The sequence below is a fragment of the Notamacropus eugenii genome, chromosome 6, assembly GCF_028372415.1.
Source record: "Notamacropus eugenii isolate mMacEug1 chromosome 6, mMacEug1.pri_v2, whole genome shotgun sequence".
Taxonomy (NCBI): domain Eukaryota; kingdom Metazoa; phylum Chordata; class Mammalia; order Diprotodontia; family Macropodidae; genus Notamacropus; species Notamacropus eugenii.
Genome location: NC_092877.1, coordinates 177,747,876 through 177,774,111, shown reverse-complemented (window position 1 = coordinate 177,774,111; position 26,236 = coordinate 177,747,876). Strand labels below are relative to the sequence as shown.

Below are 26,236 nucleotides of genomic sequence, written 5' to 3'. Positions count from 1 at the left end.
ACGGCCCTGACACCTTTAGTGCTGACTCTCAAGGAGAAGGTCTGTGGAATGTACTTGGTCATTTATGTTACTTAAATGTCACAAAATGAGAGACGTTCCATGAGAGGCATTTTGATTGTTTGCTCTAAATCTGAAGAAGCTTCTTTCACCTTTAAGTTCATAACATTACACTTATTAAAGCTCAAAGATTCCAGTAGATTTCATGTCCAGGTGTTAGAACAAAGGACTGGTAGTAATGTTACTGTAATACTCTGTGCAGAAGATATTTTTCTTCAGAGACTAGCCTAAAGGCCAGTTGATTGAGAGTTGACTTCACTAGTAAATGATTCCAAAGCCTCTCACCTTCACTACTATTTTGTTGTCGTTATTGTTCAAATATGTCTGACTCTTTGTGACCCCGTGGACTATGATGGCATGCCAGGCTCACTCTCCATGGAGTTTACTTGGAAGAGATACCGGAGTGGTTCTCCAGTGGATCACTTTTTTGTCATAACTCTCTAGTATGACCTGTCCATCTTTTGTAACCTTGTACAGTGCAGCTCCTGGTTTGGTTGAGCTACACAAGCCCATCTTCCATGACAAGACAGTGATCCAGGTTCATCACTATATAAATTACTTAATTACATGGCAATAATTTAATTGTCAAGAATCAGTGTCACTGGACTAAACATAGAACACTTTCCAAGGGTTCTTTCTTTAGCCTTTATAGATTACCAGTTCTCAGTTCTTAATTCATTATTACAGGGTTTTTTTTTAAACAGTATTTATAATTAAAACTACAGGTTTGAGTTTAAAATCTATTGAAAGGATTAAGGTAACTTAAATATTTGACAGTTTGGTAGTTAACAGTTTGGAATCACCTTTGAGGCTTTTAATATAATTAGTGGTTTCTCTTTGGGTCTGTTGAATTCAAGATGTGTTAGGTTAATGTAATGAAAAACAGATGGTATTTTGTGTAGCTGCTCTACCTAATTAGGCCCAGCTAGTTCAGAATGTTAACCTGAGAGGTGTGTGGATAATATTGTGGTGCTGATGCTTGGAAAAAATTCCTTTGTAACAGATACTGCAAATCATCTGACTTGCTTCAGGGTAAAGAAATGAAGACATACCAGATGAGTTCAATTCAAGTTCATCTTGGTGATTTGAAGCATTGATTACAGAGTAGACTGTATACACCCCAGTGCAGCAGCCTGAAGCAAACATGCTTCTTATTGTGTATGCAAAGGTAATAAGAATTATATTGCTATATTCAAAAGGGGAAAAATCCCCTACTCATTGTAGCTTATCGACTCAAGCTAGAGCAGTGAATCAGGCTTCCTTGCTTTAGCTAAATCCTATATTTGTGAAGGCCTGCCCCTACTACATTATCTTGTTCCTCGGTATACCATATAGAAAAAGATAAAGCCTTCTGGAAAGGGAGTTTCCTGCTGCTTTGAAGTTCTTAGAGAGTACTCTTTTAGAAAATGAGCATATGGCTTTAATGTAGAAGTTTTTGTTATCTTTAGTTATAAATAGGAATGATATTACCTTGTAAGTATTCTAGATACCTGATACCTTCAGAAATGTATTTTTTTCTTTCTAAGGCATTAACTAATGAGTATTATTTTTTGATAAATTCTTACAACTTCTGGATAAGGTGGTTGGACATGAAAAGGTTGCAAACAACTCAGTTCCCCAAAAGCATGATGCACTTGCCTTATGAAATGCAAAAAACACAATTGAACCCTTCCATTCTATCTAGATTGTACTAGGAGATGGGACCTGAAATGAGAACTATTCTAGGGATGGAGGGTTACTTGTGACAGGAACTGGGCCAAGGCCAAGGATAGGACCTCTATAATGGAGATGCCTTTACAGACTAGCCCAAAGGCTATGCAGCCTCAGCTCTAATCCGCTCCTGGCACCAAAGCCTACAGCTTTCAATTTATTTTCGTTGACAACAGAGAGAGGTATGATCAAAATCAAGAAATGCTGTAGAAGTCAGACAGAAGGTGCAGACGATGACATTAAGTAGGTCCTGTTCTGTTTGTCTTCCAGTCCTAGACTTGGACTGTGGATATAGGGACCATCTTACCCTTGATTACAGTGAGGAAGGCAGGATCAAAGCTCAGCCAGCCAACTTTGTCCAGGACTGAAATTTAGGGGAAAAGCTTCTAACACACATCTAGGGAGGGACTCGGCCATAGTACAGCATCATTTCCTGCCAGGTATGTAGTGAGAAACAGCCTGGACTTAAGGAAAGTCCTAGGCCAAGAATTGAAGTTCTGTCCCAGGTCCCACACAGAAGTTTTGCTACTTTGAAGAACTAACAGAATAAAACCATTACAGGAAAGAAATATGGCAGGTAAAAAGAATCCAGTATAAAATCTCTAAAGAAGAAATAACTGAAAAATCAGTGCAATGAGAAGGAATTAGACACAAGGATTCCAGTTGGCAGAAATGAAGGAAGAGCTGAAATGAAAGATAAAAAGTGAAGTCAGAGTATTTGGAAAGAAAATATAGACTGATGCAGACATAAACCAATAAAATATTAGAACAAATTGAAGACTGAAAAATTAGAAAATTACGACAAGTGAGATATCTGCTATCAAAAATAAATGATCTGAAAAACAGGGTGAGTAGAGACATTGGACTCCATGAAAACAATGGCTTGAATGAGAAATCTGTATATCACGTTTCAAAAAGGTGTAAAAAGAAATTGGGAGAGCTATTAGAACTCGTATGTAAAGTGAAAATAAAATCTACCTATATTCCTAAGAAACCCCCAAATTGAAAATACTGAGAAATGCCATAACCAAAATCCAAATTTTCCAGGTTTAAAAAAATCTACTAAGAATTGGCAACAGTCAGAATCACCTAAAACTATGCAGCTACTATTTTAAATGAAAGAAAACATAGTGAGGTCTCAGCTCAGATCATACTGTTTGCATTCACAATGTTTGAAGGTATAGGGCAGTATGTAGTGAATTTTGAAAACAAATTTGTATTTACTTATTAACATAATATATAATGGATAGGAAACTTATTTCTGATTCAGTTTTTATTACAAAGCAATAATAACATCAAGCAAAATATTAAAAAATTGAAAATGTTGAACATTGTACCTAATGCTGTACCAAAACATTGAGTTACTATACCAAGCGTGCATTAGTGAGAGGAAGATGTCATTATTGTCACTTAAAATATTTTAGCAGTGTAGACTGAACTGTCTTCTCTTTAATGCATACACTGGTAGGTAAAGAGAGATTTATCCAAATCACAGCAGTTTTGCATGCCCCATCAACATTTGGGTCTTCTGTATATTTTTGCTTCACAGCATCTACAGGTCAGATGATATCTTTAAAATCCTTGAGAGAGAACATTTTCATTTGCACATTATCTGGTTCTTGTGCATCATTGTCTTTAAAGACTCATTTCCAGACATCAGTATTATCTGGTACGCTGAAGCCGAGCTTTTTTGTAGTGTTTGTTATTTCTTCTTTAAAAGTCTGCTTTTGAAAAGGAACTTTTAGTATTATTATTTGTTCAGTGTGTAAAAATGCACTTCCATCTTATGCACAATTGCTTCAGGTTATTTCTTGCCAAACATGGTGAATACATTTATTGCATCTTCATGTTATAATTTTTCCAGAAGTCAATTAAGGAAATTACATCATTGCCTGAAGTTTTAGCAATTGCCTGTTTTTTCATAAGTTTTTTTCTTAGTTATTAGACTTTAAATATTACAATGACTCCTTGGTCTGTACAATAAACATATTGTATTAGTGGCAAAAAATACTTTGTTTCCTACTAGTTCTGTTGAATTCCTATGCATGACTTTAAAGAAAAACTTAAATGATTCCTCATCCAGGAATACCTTCCTAAGCATCTCATCAATAATAACCTTCACATTTACTCTTCCACCTCTCACCTCAGATAAGACTTTTTGTATACCCCATGTACTTATATATTATTTCACATTATCATTCTCTTTGTCTATTTTTTATCTTTCCTACTATACTAGTGAGCTCCTTGAAGAAATTTCCAACATAAGCCTAATTTCTCACTTGCATCAAAGAAAGGTTAAGGGAAGAGGATTCTAGAAATTCCTTACACCAAACAACCTTAACAGCAAGCCAACTCTTGTGTTTTGGGCATCTCTAGCTAAAAATATTTCTTTATTGCTGATACCATTTTTTTTGTTTAATTGATCTGACATCACTGGTAATAGTGGATGACACAGGTCAGATTGCCTGTAGAATAAAGAAACAGGATTAAACACAGATATCTTTCTAAATTTTTATTTATTTTTAACCTTGTAGTAATGCTTCTCAATACTCAGTAACAGTAAATCTTCAAAATAAAACCAAAACTAAAGAATATATATTGTTTTTAGGGAATATAGGCTAAGGAGTAAAGAAAAGGATCTGCCTTCCTGATGGGTGGAGGGAAGATAGTCCTGAGTGGAGATGAAATCGCTAATAATAGCATTTAGTTAAAAAAAAAACATTTTAAAATTTGCCAAGTGTTTTATAAATATCTCATTTTATCCTCACAACAACTCTGGGAAGTAGGTGTTCTTATTGTATGCATTTTATATAGGAAGAAACTGAAGTAATACAGCATTAAGTTTATAATGTTTGTTTATAATGTTTATAATATTGAACTAAGTCTGCATTTCATTCCCATAGTAAATAGTTTTTCACCATTTTCATCATAGAATATTTTGTTGTTTTTCAGTTCTTTCGGTCATGTCTTACTCTTTGTGACCCTATTTTGGGTTTTCTTGGCAAAGATACTAGAATAGTTTGTCATTTCCTTCTATAGCTCATTTTGCAGATGAAGAAAGTGTAGCAAACAGGGTTAAATGACTTGCCCAGGCTGGATGTGAACTCAGGTCTTGTTAATTGTAGACCCAGGGCTCTATATATTGAGCCACATAGCTCTCTCATAGTAAATAATAGTTTGTTATCTTGTGCTGGCCTCTTTGCCAATATTTTATTTAAAGCTTGTGTTTCAACATTTGTTATAAATATTGTGATTTTTCTTATGGGGCAATAATATATAATTACATTCATGTATATGTATATATATATATATATACATACATACATACTTTTGAGGAAGAGTTTATGTATTTATATGTATGTATATATGACTAATATATCTCTGAATCTCCTCTTACAAAAAATTTCACACACTTCCTTTCTGTTTTTCTATTGAATGAATGTAGTGCTATATCAGACTTTGTGCACAAAAACTTTCTTTGTAGCCCAGGATGAGTGCTTATGTGGTGGTCAGAGGAAATGATACAAAGACATTCTCAAGGTCTTCCTTAAGAACTTTGGAATTGATTGTGTGACATGCGAGATACTGGCAAAGGACTGCCCAGCATGGCATGCCATCATCAGAGAAGGTGCTGTGCTGTATGAGAAAAGCAGAATTGAAGTAGCTTAAAAGAAATGTGAGATGCACAAATTTAGAGAATCCTCCTCAAATGTTCACATGGATTATTAGTGCCCAACATATGGTAGAGCATTCCAAGTTCATGTTGGTCTGATCAGCCACAGTTGGACACACTGCAACTTAACTGTAACAGTGATGTCATTTTGGTCTTCCTCAAGAAAGAAAAATCAACCAACCAGAATTTAGCACAGTGCATGGCACATGCTAGTTGCTTAATGAGCATTTAATGACTGTGTTCTAACCTTCCCTAATCAATTCAGATGAAAATGAGATTCTAGTGATGTCTGCTGTTCTATTTTCTTTTCCTCTCTTTATATACTTTTTCTTGCATATCATGATTATATGAGAGAATAAGTTGTCTCCTTCCTTCTTTCTTCTCTTGCATTTTCTGTTGTCTCCTTTTTTTCTTTTATAAAAATCATCAAAATCTTAAGTATTTTTTTCCTCCATAGGGCCTCTGTTTCATTAAATAACCTCTTTGAACATTGATGAAATTATAGCTGTGAGGGAGTGATTGCTTCTCTCTTATCATGCTTTTAAAAATGATAAAATATCCTCTAATTGTTTAGATATATTTATGTTTTTATGTTTCTCTTGCCTCCTCTATTTGAATTTCATGATTTCTATTTAACACTGGTCTTTTCATATTAAATGTGTGGAAATCCCCCCTTATTTTTAGTTTGCTGTTTAAGTTAGTCTTTATTATGGGGCTATATCCATTGTCTTTTAGATTATTTTACTCCAAGCTTTCCTACTGCATTAGTGATAGTTGCCATATCTTTTGTGATGTTCACTGAAGCCCTTCTGTATTTGAACTCCATTTCTGGTATTTTTCTTTGACCTTGAAAGAGGATTTTGTCATGCTACTTTATAGGAGTTTTAAATTTGGAATTTCAGGTGGTAAAAAGTAGATTCTTTATATTTCCACTTTGCCCTCTGGTTCTAATAGGTCTGGGCAGTTTTATTCGTGATTTCTTGATATAGGGCGTTGAGAGTATTTTTTTAGTGATGGCTTTGATGTAGTTTAGTGTTTCATAGATCTTTTTTCTCTTTTAGGCTTTTTTCTAGCTAGGTTTATTTTTATATGAGACAATTTATATTTTCTTTTATTTAAAAATCTCTTGATTTTATTTTCATGTTTCTTACTTTTTGTAGTCATTAACTTCTCTTTGGTCCAGTCTAATTTTCAGGTAGTTTGTAACTTGGATAAGGATTTATATCCTTTGTTCCAGATCTTTCCTTTACAGTTCCTCATTTCTTTCCCATTTCTTTCCTTAGGAGTTCTCATTTGATCTATTATGGATATTATTTAAAAAGCAAAAATTATTTTAAAAAACCACCTCTTCGCTTCTTTCAGAAATTCTAGTTGACTTTGTTGTGAAACTGTGTTTTTGTTTAAGATTTTGCTTGCAAATGTTGTAGAGTTAATACCTCCATTTGGATTCATATTTTGGGCATCCCTAGCTAAAAATATTTTTAATAGTAGGTTTTTTTTTATTGCTCATAACCTTCGAGACTTACTTCTTGAATTGGAACTTTGTGTTAGGACCAAGATCTCTCCATTTCAGAAGGGAATGGAGGAGCTTTGTTTGGTACTGATCTTTCTTTCTGTGTGGCTTGCTGCAGAAATGCTAGATTCTTCAGAGATCTTAGGGTAGGCTCAGGGCAGGGAGTTAGACATTTTATACACCAAATGGTCTGATCACTGAGCTCGCAATCTAAGATTTACAACTTTTAAACTCTGATTCAGAGTCTGAGCACCATATTTGCAGGCTTGTGTCTGCTTCAAGAATGTTCCCTGCCCTGGTTACTCAACTACAAGTCTTAGCTTTTCCTCTCTCCTTCCTTATGCCTTTCTCCAAATCCCTGGCCAGCTCTGATCTGTGGACTGAATCTATGGTCTTGCTCTAGGACTAAAGAAACAAAGGTATAGGCTGTCATTTTTCCACATACCCTGCCCAGATACAACATCATAGGCCTCAGTTTCATTCTTCTTTGCTCCTTAACCCTGTTCCAAGACCAGTTGTAGCAAATTAACGTTGTTCTGAATTCCATGATGCAATAGCTCTCTGTAGGTGATAAACACCAGTCTTGCCCTGGGTCAGAAGACTCCAAGACCCTTACTCTGAGATAGAGTAGCTCCGGTGCTAGACAGCTCAGCATTGGGCTTTCCTGATTGGAGCCTTTCTGAAGATCTCGAAGGCCTTTGTTGGTCTCTCTGCATTGACCTGGAATAAACTTGCTGATCACCAGTTAATCTGGTGCTCTTCCAATATCTTCAAAGTCCTTGTTGGAGAAAGCTGGGCTGCGCTGCTTCTTCTCGGTCCATTGTCTTTTTAACTTTGTCTCTTTAGCTTGTGGGCTAAAGTAATTACTCTTTGTGTTTTGTTTTGTTTTTTTCAGATCCGAGGAGGGAAGCTCATGATTACATATACACGTAAGAGTGATGCTGGCAAATATGTTTGTGTTGGAACAAATATGGTGGGAGAAAGAGAGAGTGAAGTAGCAGAGCTTACTGTTTTAGGTAAAGGACTTTTTGTCTAATCTAAATGTCTTTTCCCCCCAAATATTGTATCTTCTTTCAGGTTTATAAGAATGAGTAAATTACATCCCAAAGATATTCTTCAACAGTTCCTTATGTAGCTTGATGTCCCACAGGTAGAGAGTATAACCACATGTATTCAAATCAATTATTGTCAATATCACCATGTCAAAACCATTAATAGAGATAGTAACATAAATATTCCCAATGAGTAACAGTGTGTAAGAGAAAGGACTTAATAGTTTACTTAATATATCTAGTCTATTGATTTTGTACAAAATAGAACCTATGATTTTAATTAAAAGATGTTAATATCTCATTTAAATATACTTCAATATTTGGTAATCTTATATCTGGAAAATCACTAAAACAGATAAATGACAAAGACTTCTGATTGGTTGAGATAGCTGTCACCGAGCCTGTTCATGAAGTCATTTAAAAATCTTTTAACTCTTTCTGATTTTCACCCTTTTCTAGAAATAGCATTTGAATTAGTTTTTTGTTGTGGTTGTCAGTGCTCTATTCTTTCTTAGGACACTGTTATTTCTCAGCCCTGTTCTTCAAGACAGTAGAATCCTGTCAGAAGGCACAATTAAGACAAATCAAACCAGCATATCGCTCATTTCTGAGAAAATTTGCAATAAGAGCCCTTTAGAACATTATTATGATGTAATATAATCAGTGTTGCAGACAATAATAATAATCTGAATTTATATAATGCTTGATAGTTTGCAAAATGTTTTACATGCATCACTTGAAAGCTCAAAACAATCCTTCAAAGTCTTCAATTGTTCCTATTTTACAGAAGAGGAAACTGGGTCTCAGAAAAGTTAAATCATTTGCCTAAGTTCACAAAGTTAGTAAGTGCTTGAAGAAGTAGTCAAATTGGGTTCTTCTGATACTGAGTCTAGAATGCTACCCATTGTCTCATACGGCAATCGTCTTGGGATATCAAGAAAATGTGTAACTGTGTTTGCAAAGTCAAACCAGTATGCAGTATTAGATTATAGATCAGAGGCATCAAATTCCTGTTGAGCCAGATTAAAATGTTTAACTAAATAAATAAAAATACAGTAAAACATAAATAATGCTCATCTGAGGTTTCCTCAATCAATATGCACCCCACAGAGATCTGTTTTTGAATTTTGATTAAAATAAAGGTTTTGGCCTCCAAAGGAGTGAACTTCAGCTATGTGGCAGATTCATTCATATCAAATAATTTGTTCCTTAACCATACTATATAAAATCTTGTTATCCTAGTAGTTTTATCAATTTAATTTAACCCTATTTGGAATATTGTATGTAGGAAACTACAGGTACAGAAAATTTCAAGTACGTTCTTTCTCTGAATTTTCAGTTCAAATGATAAATATTCCATTCCTTATTTGTATTCATTATGTAATATTTGAGTGTAAAACTATGGCAAATGATGTATTACATGAAAAACTAGTTAAATATTGTTATTTAGGATACTGAATCAATATTATAGCTTTTTTTTCCTCTTGAAAGAATTTTAAAACTATTTCCATTAATGATGCTTTACTATAAACTGGTGTGTACTATAAGAGCAGCCTCTGTGACAGCAGATGTGATTCATCAGTATTAATAAATTACTTTGAAGTAAATCTTTCCAAATTGAGACAAAAAAGGTTAAAACAGAAAAAATGAAGACAATTATCTGAATAGCTTTGCTGTTTTAAGAATTAAAAACATTTTTATGACCTATTCAATTGATCAAATTCATAGGTTGCTCTTCAACTCTTTTTTTCATATAAAGAAAATCATGGCCCTATCTAGCCATATATTGGGTTTTCCTATTGCTGGTATGAAAATTTTAAGATTTAATTATGAAAAATAGGACATTGTATTATAAAAATCATGTGTATCACTGTATTTTTAAAAATTATTTTTAATTTATGGAATAAAGTCAACATTTCTGTAACATAGTATAATTTTTTTAACAAGGTAGTTGTGCATGAAACTGCAAATCTGTTATGTATAATTTGCTATTCCCTTTAAATATATAATAAAGTAATCATATAGATTTCTTTTTTTCTTCCCTCCCCTCTCCCTATGCTGAAGATGGCTATCATTAGGCACAAGTATGAATGTATAGAAAATCATCTTATGCAAGCTTCTCTTTCTATGTTCTTTCTCTGGATGAAGATAGTGTCTTCCTTTGGATGTCACTTGTAGTCAGTTTGGGTATTCAGTAGTCAAAATGACTTATTCACTCAAAGTTATTCTTAAAACAATATTACCGCAATAATGTTCTCTACTTCTGCTCGTTTTGCTCTTCATTATTTCATTCAAATATAGCCATGTTTTTCTAAGATCATTGAGCTCATCAGTTCTTATAACACGGTAATATTCCATCACAATGACATACCACAGCTTGTTCAGCCATTTCCCGACTGATGAGCATCCCTTAAATTCCTGTATAAATATTTTAGAACTTATAGGTTCTTTCCCTTTTTCACTAATGTCATTGGAAGTAGGCCTAGCAGTGCTATTACTGCTGGGTCAAAGGTAAAGGCAGTGTAATAAGCCTTTGGGCGTAATTCCAGATTGCTCTCCAAAATGGTTAGTTCAATTTGAAATTCCACCAACAACTGACTTAGTGCTTCAGTGTTTCCACATTCCCCTCTGAATTCTGTCACTTTTCCCTTGAATCATTTTAGCCAGTTTGATTAGGTGTAAATGATACCTCAAGGTTGTTTTAATTTGCATTTCTCTAATCAATAATGATTTAGAGCATTTTTTTCTTAATAATGATAAATTGTTTTGATTTCCTTATCTAAAAACTGCCTGTTCATATCCTTTGGCCATTTTTTCAGCTAGTCAATGACTTACATTCTTATAGTGCTTTTAGAGTTCTTTATATATTTGAGATGAGACCTTTATTTGAGAAGCTGTCTATAATTTTCCCCAAAATTTTCTGCTTTTCTTCTGATCTTGGCTACATTTGTTTTATTTGTACAAGTTTTTTTTTTTTTTAATTTAATGTAACTGAAATTATCCATTTTATACCTCACTCTGTTTTCTTGTTTATTCATCAATTGTTTGCCTATCTCTAAGTCTGATAGGTAATGTATTCCATATTCTTCCAATTTTCTTGTAAAAATACCTCTTTATCTAGGTCATGTATCTGTTTTGCCTTATCTTGGTAAATGGTGCAAGATATTGGTCTATGCTTATTCTCTGTCATGCTGCTTTCCAGCTTTCCCAACAACTTTTACCAGACAGTGAATTTTATCCCAAAATCTTGTCTTTGTGCTTCTCAAATGCAAGGTTACTATATTTATTTGCTGCTGTAAATTATGTCTACTCTGTTCCACTGATCTCCTTTTTAGATGAATAGATCAATCTACATTGATCTATTTCTTAGCCAGTACCTGATACTTTTAATAATTACTGCTTGAAATATAGTTTAAGATATGATACTGCCAAACCTCCTCCTTCCTTTACATTTTTTTCAATAGTTTCTTTGATATCGTTTACTTTTTGTTCTTCCATAAAAATTTTGTTATTTTTCTCCTTCAGAATTTTTTTTTGTAATTTAATTCAGATGACATTGAATATATAAATTAGTTTAGGTAAAATTGTAATTTTTATTATATTGATTGTGTTTACCCATGAACACTTAATATTTCTCTGGCTATTTAAATCTGATTTTATTTGTATAAAAAGTTGTTGTTTTTTTGTAATTCTATTTATACAGTTGCTGGGTTTGTTTTGTCAGGTTTACTCCCAGGTATCTTATCCTGTCTGGAGTTGTTTTAAATGAGGTATCTCTTAACTATCTCTTCTTGCAGGGTTTTGTTTGTGACATGTAGAAATGCTGATGATTTTTAGGGATTTACTTTATATCCTGTTACTTTGCTAAAATTATTAATAGTTTCAACTAACTTTTTAGTTGTCTTTGGAATTTTCCAAGTATATCATCATACCATTTGCAAAAAGTGAGAGTTTTATGACCTCATTCCCTATTTTTATTCCTTCTATTTTTCTTTCTTCTCTTATTGCTAGGATTTCCAATACAATATTGAATAATATTGGTGACAGTGGGTATCCTTGTTCCACACTTATTCTTGCTGGGAAGGCTTCTAGCTTATCCCCGTTACAAATAATGCTTGCTCATGGTTTTAGGTAAATGATTTTTATCAGTTAAAGGAAAAATCCAATTATATTTATGCTTTTAAATATTTTTGTTGTTTTTTTTAATAGAAATGTGTGTTGTACTTTATCAAAAGCCTTTTCTGTATCTATTGATATAATCATGTGATTTTTTAAAAAAAAATAAGCTGCTATAAAATAAGATAAAATAAAAATGAAAGTGAAAAATAAAAGAAAAATAACCTGATCATAGATAATACGGTGTAGAAGATGATCTTGGCTCATGTTCAGTGAAACATAATGAGGCAAAAACTTCTGTCACAGAAAGTAACATCAAATTGTCACAAATCCAAAAAGAGTTCTTGGCATAGCTTAAAAAGGAATTTGAAAATCATGTGAGAGATCAAAGAAAAATTAGGAAAAAACCAAAAGCAATCCGAGAAAATTATGAAAAGAAAATCAACCAATTAAGAGAGAGAGCTCCAGAATCTTAAAGAAGAAAATAACTCCTTGAAAATTAGTATCAGGCAAGAGGAATTGAATAATAAATAATTAAACTAGAAAAAAAAGAGGATCATCTAAAGCATCTCACCAACTGATCTGGAGAACAGATTGAGAAGTGACAGTGTAAGAATTGTTGGACTACCTGAAAGTTATGTTCAGAAAAAGAATCTTGATTCAATATAATAAGAAATTATTAAGGGAAATTGCCTTGAAGTTCTAGGATAAGAGAGTAAAGTAGAAATAGAAAAAAAAATCTACCATTCCCCTGAAAGAATTCCCAGGAAGAAAACTTATAGTAATGCCATAACCAAGTTTTAAGACTCCCAGGTTAAAGAGAAAACATTATAAGCAACCAGAAAAAAAATGTAAATACTGCTACAGAGATATAATCAGGATTTCAGAAAACCTGGCAGCTTCTACACTAAAAGACTGTAGGTGTCGTAGCATTATATTTAACAGAACCAAAGAAATGGGGTTGTGATCAATAATAACTTGAGTTAAGTATTATCTGAATGGGGAAAAAAAAGGACAGTTGATTAACTGAAGGACTGTCATTGTAATTTTGAATTTGACATTGTTTGACTTAAATGGTATCATAGGGGAGGTGAAACATTTTCTTCTAACAGAGAAAAAGAAGAATGGGGAAGAGGATCCTAGAAAGTCCAAATACTGTGTACCCAGCAAATCCTAGAGAGCACCACTGTTGTTAAGTCATAATCAACCATCATATTTTTGTCACATACACTTTACATAAATGCATTTCAGAAAGTAACCATTTTCATTTTAATGGCATCATTGAAATAATAAAATTTATTACAAATAAAAGTTTAACTTTGTCTCACTGTCATGTATCTTTTATATTAAACATTGTGTATTTAATTTTAGAGAGACCATCATTTGTGAAGAGACCTAGTAACTTGGCGGTAACTGTGGATGACAGTGCAGAATTTAAATGTGAGGCCCGAGGTGACCCTGTACCTACAGTAAGATGGAGAAAAGATGATGGAGAGCTTCCCAAATCCAGGTATCATGTCAACATAGTTAATATTCTGGTTAATAATATTAAAATATCTAGTAATAAAATATCTAGCTAACAATTTTCAGTTTTATTATAATCTTATTTTATAAGAATTATCAAAACACAAGTAATAGAGTTACTCTTCACAAAATTCAACCAAATCAGCTGGTTTAGAGCCATGGAAACTCTAGCTCAGGTGATGATGGATAGTTTGGGAAAATCAAGAATAGAAAACTTTACTTTTCTACTGAAATAAGGTGGATTTACATTATTTTCTTATTCTACATGATTATTTTAAAGTCAGAAATAACTGACCCAGGTAGCAGATAGATTTCTCTTTTCCCCAAAAGGAACATCATCAGCTGCAGTAGTAGGATACAAGTTCTTTGGCATTTGACTATTTCCATTAACTGGTTAGAGATTGGTGCTTAATTCCTCATGACAAGATTCCCTATCTTGAGGAATGAAGTCAGAGTGAAGCAGATAGGTGCCACAGATAGGACTGCTTTCTAAGGTTTGTGAATAAGACACACCTAGATAATTGGGAGTTCCTATTATATAAGACAGGAGCATTTTAAAATAATATGTTTTTCTTGGCAATAGTATTCCGAAGGTTCTGAGGCCTGTAAAATTATACAGTGATTATTTTAGCTTAACTGTTCAACATTACAGACTGTTTCACTTTTTGCTTTAAAGTCAGATCAGAGCAAAAAATGGTATGTTGGTGTGTTTACGTTTATAGCTATGTAAGTAGTAGTCAGATTCTATGTAAAAAACTCCCGACTTTTTTTTCTGTTTTATATGTACCTAAGATATGAAATCCGAGATGATCATACATTGAAAATCCGGAAGGTAGTGGCAGGAGATATGGGATCATACACATGTGTTGCAGAAAATATGGTTGGGAAAGCTGAAGCATCTGCAACTCTCACAGTTCAAGGTGGGCTGTTTGTTTTGTATTCTTTTGTTTTGATCAGAGAGTACTTTAAAAAATCTTCTGTTGCCTTACGAAAGAGGTTTCTCTGCATTTTTAAAGGCCAGGACCTGGACCTGCAAGTCCTGGAAGGTTTTGCAAAGCTCAAAAAGGCTCTAAGTATGCCCTCACTGCAGATTTGATGTCTTTTATATGAGGACCTGCCTTGCTAAGTTTGAAGAGGTTCATCACTATTGATCACAAAGTGATTTTCTTTTCTTTTTTTTAATCATGCAATGCCTGAAGACCAAGATATAGAAAAGCTATGATTTTTGACAGTTGAAAGGAGTAACCAAACCATCATCATGAGAAGATTATGTGAATTAGATTTGGAATGGTCTCTAAAGCAATCATCTAGTACAGCAGTTCTCAAACTGTGATCCGGGTGCCCCTGGGGCCCCCAGAGACTCTTTTATAGAGTGCATGAGGGAGGTCCAAAATGTGTTCATGATAATGCTAAGTTGTTTTAATTCTAATATGCTAAATATGAATTGATAAAACACGTACAAAGAAAACCTTTTTTGGGGTAGTGGATGTCCTTGGTAATTTTTATGAGTCTAAATGAGTCCTGAGACCAAAAAGTTTAAGTAGTATCTCTTCCAGTTCCCTCATTCTACTAGACCTGAGAGCTTAAGTAGTTTATCATAAAGTTAATAAGTAGCAGACTTCAAACTCAGGTCATCTGATTTCAGGTGCAAAATGATGCAGTGAAATGATTCTCAAACCATTATGCTCTTAAAATTTTTGAGGACCCTACAAAGAGCTTTTGTTTATTATGGGAAAGGCTCTTGGGGGCCCCTCAGGGAAGAAAAAACCACAGTCTTAATCAAATTTTACCTATTTGTGGTTATGGTTATAGCATTCATCAAAGTTAAACCCTATCCCCTGTACAAAGTCTGGAGCATTCTGAGAGGAATGTAAGGATTCCAGTGACATTTATAAACCTGGACCACATAGTATACTTTCATACTATGAATCCATGATTTCATTGAGGAAGCGCTGTCCTCCATACATGTAGAGTGAAACCCTTCAGTGCCCCATTCTATACAATTTTTGCCCATATTTTCCCATAAATCCTCCAGAGAAGATTTTGAATTTACTATAAGGACATTTTAAAAGGGTAAAGAAATTAGTTGCCAAAGTGAATTTTTCCTACTAATTTCTTGCAGCTGACACAGAGTTTGCACTCTGCAGTAGATAAATAGAACTCTTAATTTGGTTTTCATTTTGATAAATGATGAACTCGTATACAACTGTGGTTTTGCTGCTGTTGCTATTTTTTTCCTATGGCAAAAACTTTAGTGAAATTCAGTGAAGTACTGTACATGCATGTGCACATTCTCTTCACTGCCTTTGTCGACATGATCCAGATGGTTATCATTCAGATAATCCCTTCTTTCCTTTCCCTCAGGCAAGGAATGATGTCATAAGAACCTTTTCTTGTTATCCCTCCAGCTCTGATTGTCCTTCTGTTTATTTCTCTCCTTGTCATTATGGAATTCTGGGGTGCAGTGTGGGGGATGATGGCGTTAAAGACATTTTACTGATGAACAACCATTTCTTTTTGTATAAGATCAGTATTCAAGGGCCTTGTCCATGAATTACTTAGCTTGTTTCTGTGCATCTTAACATTGGAAACATTTCATGCTGTTAAGTGTTCTGAATATACCCTCTCCTCTAAGGCTATTAAGAAGAAAAAGGTGACTTTTAAGGGAATACTTCCATTGTGGGCTTTTTTTAAGAGTCTTGTGAGCTTTCATACTTAGATAAAAGAAGAAAAATATTTCCTTACATTATGATCATTAGTTTCAATTTTTATTTCAATCTTATAAAAATAAAAGAGAAAAAGAAAAGACCAAGGCCACACATTAAATTAATGACACCTAGCGTACTTGGATTTTAATCTCAGAGTTGTGGCCCATGTGTATAGTTGTAAGTTTAAGACAAGTTAAGGAATATAAAAGTCTGAAAACTAGTGAGAGTTTAATAGACTGTTAGGAAATCAGAACATTAAAAATTTTGCATTTCCTAGGATTCATGATAGTTTTAATTAATATAATTCATTTTGTGTAGTTCAGCCTTCTCTTAATCCACTAGTTTTGAAAATACAGTATTAATCTTGATGAGAATGATAATTGTGGATAGAGAGCCAGCCTTGGGACCAGAAAAAGTCACATTCAGCCTCTGACATACAAGTTAACACTCACATAAACACACTTTATTTTTTAATTCTTCCAGGAAACTCTGTAACAACAAATTGCAGAATAGTTGTTGATTTGCATCTTGGTAGACCTACGGCAGTGACATAAGAATGTTTAAAATAATTGTGATTGACATTTATATCATATGTTAAGCTTTGCGAATTAATTTATATGCTTCCTTGTGTTTGAGCTTTACAATAGCCCTTTGAGGTAGATCCTATGAGTATTATCTTTACTTTTTCAGATGAGAAAACTGAGGTTCTGTGACTGAAAGATGTTAAATGCCAAACAGGACTTTGTATTTTGTCTTAGCGGTAGTAGTTAACCACTGAAGCTTCTTGAGTACAGGAAGGACAAGATCAGGTCTAATCTTTAGTGTTATCAGTTTGTCACTTTTGAAGGTAAAAGAAAGGGAGCTGGATATGGAGGAAACAATTAGAAGTTTTTCAGTAATCTAGACTATAATGCATGAGGTCTTTAATTAGGTTGGTTGTGTTATTCATGACAAAGACTGGGAGAGGTGTTATCAAATCTGAATCCATAAGATTTTTCAACTGATTGGATACTGAGTGAAGAGTTAGTTAACAGTTCCTGGTCTCCAAGCCTGAGTGAGAAATTGGGAGATAAGAAAGAGGACTGATTTTGGATGTTAGATAGAATGACAGTGAGTTCTATTTGTTCATCTTTATTTTAAAGTCCTAATAGGATCATGCAATAGAATATATCTACCAGGCATTTGGACAAGCAAGACTGAAGTTCCAGACATTAGAGCTGGAAATATAGACAGTTTGTTTAATTTCACAATTCATTTCAATTCAGCATGCTATTTATTAAGCACCTTTTGATATTCAAGGAATTATGCTAAGTGCTAGGGATGTAGGATACAAAAGCAAAGGGAAAAGTAAAGACCTGTCTTGATTGCGCAGAGCCTGTATTCTACTAGGAAGAACAACCTTGTAGATAAGTATGTGCAATGTAGTCTGAAGGGAGAATATTTCAAACTGGAAGACATAAGTGAGCTGAACTTTAAAGGAAGATAGGTATTCTGAGAGGTTGAATTGAGGAGGAAGTCTAGTTCTAGAATGAGGGGATGACCTCTGCAAAGACATATAGGTGGGGTAAGGCTTATCAGGTGAAGGAAACAGTTAATGTGCATATTCAACCAGAAGTGAAAGTACATGAGATAGAGAAATAATATGAAAGGAGGCTGGAAAACTGGACAGGACCCAGATTTTGGAGAATCTTACAAATGAGGCTGAGGGACTAGTATATTACTCTAGAGCTAAAGGAGAACTACTGGCCATTTTAAGTAAGGTAGTGGCACAATGGGGCTACATTGTTTTGTATCTGTGCTTTCAGCACCTAGCTTGGTGTCTGACAGGTACATAGATGCTTAATAAATGTTGATTGGTTGGTTAATGAATTAATCAAGGAAATCCAAGCATTGCTTGACATGCACAAATAGGGATCAGTATAAGACATGGCATGAAGGTAGAATTAGCAAGAGCTGACAACTAATTATATATGGCATATGATGGATAGAGGAGGCAAGAATGACTATGAGGTTAAAGAAGGTTATTAGTTAACCTATATCGCCAAGGCAATATTTGTAGCACTGATGGTGACCATGAATATGCTGGCATAGTTCTGAATTGCAAAGTATAACAGACTCTCCATATAGGAAGTAGAAGAAAAACATTTATTCAGATGCCAGAAAGCCATTAATTCAGATACCAGAAAGCCATTAATTCAGATACCAGAAAGCCAAATCTGTCATAGCAACCTAGAAGTCAATACACATTAGCACTGCAGGGGACAAAGTCATTCCCAAGCCTTCCCTACTCCCCACCCCCCACTGGGGACTTCCCACAAACAGACACTCACAAGACTAGCTGTGTCTGCCTGTGTCCTCTCTCTCCTCTACCCTAACTGCTCTCACCAACTTCCTCCCAGTTCTCCTCCACTCTTCCTATTCCACACATTCAGCAAGTTCCTCCCACCACATGTGACTTAGGCTTCCATGTAATTTAAGCAGGTTACATGGGCTTACTAATGAATGAGAACGATCTTCCCACTTAAATTATCATTACATTCAGCCAAGATCTTTTGTATTCATTACATAGGTCAGTGGGGCAATAAGAGTGATGACAGAAAATAAGCATAGAAAACAATATATTAGGCAACTGGTATCGACAGAACTTTACAGCAGTGTAACAGGAATCACACAAAATAAGCACATGAAGCAATATCTTAGGGTGGGGCTTGAGCACAAGAAGCCTTTGAACGAATGGGGTCTAAAATCTTGGAGTAAGGGGCAAAGGTATCTTCTTCTATAGCTACTTCCTATTTAAATTGGAAATAGAGCCATCCCTGCCCCAAGAGGTCCCATTCGAAAAGTCGGTTCTTTAGCTGGCATCTGGAGCTTGATCGGTGCCAGGTATAAAGGTGACATATCACAGTTGTGGACAGGGGGTGACATTTAGCTTAAGCAGAAAGGTATCTGCAGGTGGGGGTATTAAGCCTGAAGGGGACAAATCTAAAAGCCAAAAAGAAACAAGGAGACGATAACCAACCAGAAGCAAGGAAGGTAGGGTCAGTTGTGCTTCTGGAATCCATGAACCTGCTAGTATCACCTAATTCATGATAGAATATATGAGTTAAGGGTACAATTTGGTAGTCTTCTTCTCCTGAGTAAAAAACACCTACAGTGTTCTTTCCCATGTGCTGTAATTTCTGCAGCCATTGGAATATCATTGCTTCCATTTTACCCATACTTTATCAGCCAATTTTATTCTCTCAGTAGAACCCAATCCTCTGCTCGTTATTTTGGAAGGAGGATCAGTTTTCACAAGGACTATTGTTTCACAAGGAATAATAATCACTTGAACTATTCTATCATTTTTACAAAACTGTGTGGGTTCTTCATCTAAATTTTGGAATGTCACAATAATTTCTCCTTGATAATTAGAATCTGTCACTCCAGCCAATACATGTATTCCTCAAGCTACTAATTCTGATTTAGGTAATATCAGTCCAAAATGATTTTTAGGGATTCTCATACATATTCCAATAGAGATTTTTCTTATTTCTTTTCTATCCAACCAAAAGTCCTCTAAGCAATATAAATCATATCCTGCCAATCATATTCAGGTGTCCCTGCATACAGTGCTGCGACATCTGACCTTTCAGTCCAATACTCAATATTTGTGGTCTTATGTGTTTGTTGTTTTCTAGTTTGTAGATTGGGGGTCATTATTCTGGCTAGATGTGTACTTCCTCCCAATGGTCTACTATTCAAACTATGTAAAACAGTGAACAAATGATCTTTCCAATGTTGATAAGAATTATTAGAACTTAACTTCCTTAACTGTTCTTTCAATGGAATCGGAGGGTTAGGGTCCAATTCTAACCCTAAATTCATTCCTTCAGTTAACCCAGGTACTTTTGATAATATGGAATATGATATATCCATTTTATGTTGTTTAATACACAATATCTCTTCATTTCATTACCTTTGAAATGTGACTCACTGTCACTTTGAATCTGCAATGGGGTTCCATAAAACAAACTTATGATATCTAGAGTTTTGCAGGTGTTTTTCTGGGTCACATTCTTATAGGAACAAGCTACTAGTACACCTGAATAGGTATCAACATAAGTACATATAAATTTGTATTCTTTATCTTGGAGTAGGTGTCCAATATAATCTGTTAGCCAAATTTGGGCTGGTACTTTTCCACTTGTTGTCTCTCCAGTTACTACCCGAGGAACAGTTCATTCCTTTTCCATATAACACACATGTGAATGAGAGATACTAATACCTTGGTCTTGTGCCCACTGTTATGTAGCCTGGACTCCTAAATGACTAGCTGTTTGATGGACCCATTTTGCTAGTACTGGATCATCAGTTTGTGACAGAGTAGGGATAATATGTTGAGTAGCAATTTTTGCTAGTCAAACAGCATGTGCATTATTCTCACATTCTGGTGTAGTGAGGGCCATGTGAGCATCTACTTGAAAAATAGACAAATTAATAACCAAAGACATGCCCCATATATCTTTCCATAATTCTTTACCCCAGACTTGTTTGCCAAGAATTTTCCAATTTTGATTTTTCCACAGGGGTGTCCATGGAGCTAACCCATTAGCTGCCACCCATGAATCAGTGAATATATGTCACTCTCTTGTTCTCTTTTGATAGCTTGATGTACTGCCATAAGCTCAGCATATTGACTACTCTCACCTATCCCAGTACTTTCCAAAGTCCACCTAGTACATGGGTTATAGGCTATTGGTTTCCAATGTCTTTTGTGGCCCAAACATTTTCCTGTCCCATCAGTACACTGTGCATGTCTCTTTTGTTCTTCAGGTAATCCATCATATCCCTCATTCCATTTTACCAAGCACTATATCAACTATTGTTTTGGTTCAGGGAGTGTATCATTTCCCTCAGTTAACGATGTTTATTACAGATTCATGTAAAGCAGGAACTCCACTCTATCCGCTTTAGATCTATTTTGAATATACCATTTCCATTTATTTATGCTAGCCTCTTGTGCATGTCAAATACTGGGAGAATCTGGAGTACTCATTACTCAGGTCATAATTGAGATTCCAGGCCCAGTGTAGTTATTCAGTCTTTACCAAAGCCCAATATGCAACTAACAACTGTTTTTCAAAAGGGGTATATTGAATTCCAGATAAAGGGAGCTTCCTAAACCAAAATCCTAAAGGTACATTTTGGCTTTTTTGTTTTTGCCATAAACTCCAATTTTCATATTCATCCTGCACAGTCACTTAAAATACCACCAGGCCACTTTGTATAGGCCATAAACCTAGGGCCAATTGTGTAGCAGACTTTGCTTCTTCAAAAGCTTTACTCTGCTCAAATCCCCAATCAAATTCATATTTTTCCTAGTAATTTTGTATAAGATTTTCAAAATTTGTCCTAGATGTGGGTGGTATATGATGTCACCAATATCCAAATAATTCTCTAAACTTTTGGGCCTCTTTCCTTTTGGTGGGGATAGGAAAATCCTGAATATTTTGACGTACTTTCAGGAGAATTGCTTGCAACCCCTGATTCCGTTATATACCCCGAAATTTTATGGTTTGAGCTAGCCCTTGAAACTTTTCAGTGTTAATTTTCTACCCTTTGCTTTTCATATGCTCAGTTAAAAGCGTCAAACTCTTCTCCACTTCTTTTAAATTTTTTCCCTCTATCATAATGTCATCTATGTAGTGGGTAAGCTATACACCAGGTAGCTCTATTTCATCCAAGTGTTCAGCCACAATTCTATGACAAATAGCGGGACTATACAGATATCTTTGTGACAAGCATGTAAAAATATATTGTTGGCCCTGCCAAATGAAAGTAAATTGATCCCATTGTTTAGAATCTATTGGGATTGTAAAGAAAGCATTGGCTAGATCAGTAACTGCATACCAAGTCCCATAATATTTCTGGATCCTTTCTATTAAGGTAACAGTATCTGGAAAAGTAGCATACAAGGGAGGAGTCACCTTATTCAGTTGTCTATAATCCACTGGCATCCTCCATGTCCCAGCTGACTTTCATACTGGCCAGACAGGATTATTCCATTGAGTGGTTGTAGGGACTAATCCTCCTGCCTCAACATATTCCTTTATAGTATTGGTAATCTCATCTTGCCCACCTGGCACACTATACTGCTTTAAAGTAATCACTTCAGAAGGTTCAGGTAAAGTGATTAGGTCCATTTTTATTTTACCCACTAAAACTGTATTAATTCCTGTCTTTCTTACTGCAAATTGATATCTCCCCTGAGGTAAATTTAACATCATACCTCTCAATATGTCTATTCCAATGATGTACTCAGGAATGGGGACAATTGCCATGGTATATTCTTTCTTAGGTAATTGTCCAATTTTCATCGTTAGGTTGACTTGCCTGGCTGATAGCTTACCCTTCCCAGTCCTATGATGGGGATAGGAGTTCCATGTTTAAACTTATCAGGGTTTCCATATGTAAGGGAGGTCTCTGCTCCAGTATCTGTTAATACCCTAGTTATAGTATCTGATCCATTTTTCCAATATATGATCAAATTGATATAGGGTCTGTAATCCCATCTGGATTTCTTTAATCTAAGCTGGGGCTTGGCCAATTTCCTATTCTCCCTGGAAGTGTGATGAACTTGGATACAAGGGTTCAGGAGCAGTTCTTACTTCTGTATTTCATCTAGTATCAAGCCCCTTTCCTTGATACATTCTGTATAATTCATTAGTTGGAATACCATCTATATTTCCAAAATCTGTACCTGCTCTCAATAGAGCAGCAAGCAATTCTTTTCTTGTCAGTCTGTTCTGACTTTGAAGCTGCTGGCTATTTACTCTTTTCTCTTGAGGAAATTTATCTCTTTCCCAGTCTCTTAAGTCACTTAACTGTGAAATCTTGTTGTAGTAGCAAGCACCCTGGCATACACAGGAGGGCCTGCTGTATAGGTTCTTAGATCTGATTTTCTAAAAGGAAAGCAACTTTTGAGGGCTCAAAAATCTTCCTTAATCACGTGTACCAAGAGAGAAAATACAAGCCAAGAAAGAAACACCAACAGACAGGGCTTCTAACTCTCTGATCATAAGAAATACATACATCACAAATCAACAGAGAGATCTAACTGTCTGATCATTACATAACTGCAGAGTTAGCAGAGAGAGAAGCACCACCATCTGGGTTTTCAAAACTGAGAGGGCTCCTTGATAGCTACCCAGAATCTCATTTGGCACATGAAACTTTTTCCAAGTCCCCAAAGTAAAACCTCGCTTCAGAGTATATACATGCTTTTCAGAGATGGAGGGCATCACGACCCCCATGACTCAGTGCCTCATTGATAATTAATAAAAGGTGTGGGCCTTCCTACAAAACAAGCCTCCCCCAATAAAGCATTTCCCAGTGAATTCTACCTGAGGCCTATGAATGGGCAGGGAAGATCTTTCATTAACATAAATCTCATTAACATTACACTTGTCCAGCACCCCCAAAAGAGGGTGCCCTATTTTCCCAATTATTTGGGTGAAAACTAGGTGCTTGTAAACAGGAGGAGCTGCCTTCACTTTTATATTCCCATGGGAAACTGCTTAGGGGTATCATAGTATGCATCTGCATTTCCTGTCATAATACAGTCTTCCTTTAACTTTCTTATACAGTTAATACCAGGGTCCATGTCCTACAGGCCACAGGGAGTCAGTGGGATACTACCGATCCCATCCTTCTGCAGCCAAAGCTAACATGAGTCATATTGTTACCTCCTTACATATTGTAATCTCTAAAAACTTACTGTACAAAAGGATTCTAACTAATACGTAGAAATTTCAAGCAATACATGCCATCTATAATCACTGATTCTCTCATCCTTTGGGTGAACGGACTCAAAATTCCTGTGACTTCCTCAGTTATTGCCTTAAACACTGTGTTGCCCCGTTGGTTCTCCTGTTTTCACCTTATACTGGTTGTGCTTCTGCCTGAGAAGCTTCTCCTTCTGACATTGTTTCATTTTCCAATTCTGACTGTGATTCTTTCTTACCATGCATTCATCATGGCAGCTCGGCTGGGTCTGTCCAAAGGTTGCATGCATGCTTCTTTTGCCAGCCTTCTGCTTCTTCTTCTGAGCTAAATGAACAGCTTTTTCTTCCACCTGTGACCCTGACCCCAGCTTGCTCTTTTAAAGGAGAGCCCAAAAGTTGAGGATTTCCATGCAAACTAACTTTTTTCATCTGAATTTTTTCCTTCAGCATCTCGTCTCTGCTTTTATACATAATATTGTAACCTATTAATAAAATCCAGCCTCTCCTACACACCCCTACCAGCTCTTTCCCTGGTTTTAGTGGTATTCCTTGCAAACATTTTCCTGAATTTCTTGGTTCTCTCTCCTATAACTTCAGTTCCCAGTTTTCACAGGGGCCATTGCTTTAAGCTCATTACCTTGCTAGGAAGGAATAAGATAAATCCTCCTGTCCTGGAGTATTTGTTTCCTTCCTGACTCTGAAGAGATTTTATACCATGTGATCCTGTTTGTGACACCAAATATATTGCCAAGACAATATTCACATCACCAATGGTAACTATGAATATGTTGGCATAGTTCTGAATCACAAAGTATAATAGACTCCATATAGAAGGAAGAAGAAAAAACATTTGTTCAGATTGCAGAAAAGCCAAATCCCAATACCAGAAACCCAAATCCATCATAGTAACCAAGAAGTCAAGACACATTAGCACCACAGGGCACAAAGCCTTTCTCAGTCCTTCCCCCTACTCCCCCACAACCCCACTGGGGCCTTCCCACAAACAAACACTCACAAGACTAGCTGTGACCACCTGTGTCTGCTCTCCTCCTCCCTAATTGTTCTACCAATTTCTTCCAAGTTCTCCACCCTTCTTGTTCCACCCATTCAGCATGCTCTTCCCACTACATGTGACTTAGGCTTCCATGTGATTTAAGCAGGTCACATGGGTCTGTTAATGAATGGGAAATATCTTCCTTTTTAAATTACCATTAGATAACCTAAAAAATGGGGAAATTTGGAGTAGGTGAGGCTTTGGGGGGATGTTACGGAAAGGAGAGTAGAAGAAAATTATCTTCTTATAGGACAAATTTCACTGAAGATGCCAAGAAAGCTTCTGGTGATATGTAGGAAAGATAATATGATGCAAACTTGGGATTAAGGAGACAGATGAGTACTAGATAAATGGATCTGGGTCTAATCTACACAGTGGCAGTAGTTGAATTCATATTAGCATGTGTATTCAATTGAAAATTGAACAAATTTTCAAAATTAATTAAATAAAAAAGAATAAGGAGAATTGGTGCTCGGGTAGGAAAGAGACAATATCTAGGAAACAGGATGGACAGTATTACAGAATAGCAGGAAGAAGTATATCAGACCCCTCTACCTCCCATTCCCTCTCCTAAAGAAATTTTCCAAATAGATCTAGGAAATGCACCAGACAATTCTAAGAATTTGTCTTGGTCACTTGAAATCACTCTTTTAGCAAAAATAAGACGGTAAAAGTATTAAAGGAGGACCATAAAAGTACAAACGGAGGAAGACATTATATATATTCAGAGAAAGAACTTTATAAATAGATGTATGTACAGAATGATTTCGTACATACATACATATTTGTGTCTAATGGTAGCCATTTCTAGGTTGGGGATGGGGAGGAAAGGAAAAAAGGGAAAACATTCACATGATTACTTTATTATACATTTAAAAGAAATAACAAATAGTACATAATAGATTTGCAGTTTCAAGTGCAGTCATTTTTTATTCTGCTATGTTGTGAAAATGTTTGCTTTATTCTATAATTAAAAATAAAAAAAAGAAATGCTAAAAGTGCCCTTGGCATAGCCTCATCATCCAGAACTACTGCATGGAGGTAGAAAACCAGAGATATGAAG

The 26,236-nt window shown here is 35.4% G+C and overlaps 1 protein-coding gene across 5 annotated transcripts in view; it reads left to right on the top strand.

The window, feature by feature from the left end:
• The window catches only part of ROBO1 (roundabout guidance receptor 1), a 1,297,074-nt gene that overhangs the window by 1,145,062 nt on the left and 125,776 nt on the right, over positions 1-26,236 (top strand). For all 5 annotated transcript variants that reach the window (XM_072621629.1, XM_072621631.1, XM_072621627.1 and 2 more), the window contains 3 exons: positions 7,849-7,969; positions 13,493-13,631; positions 14,438-14,565. In XM_072621629.1, coding sequence (XP_072477730.1) covers positions 7,849-7,969; positions 13,493-13,631; positions 14,438-14,565 — 388 coding nt within the window. The remainder of the gene's footprint in view (positions 1-7,848; positions 7,970-13,492; positions 13,632-14,437; positions 14,566-26,236) is intronic.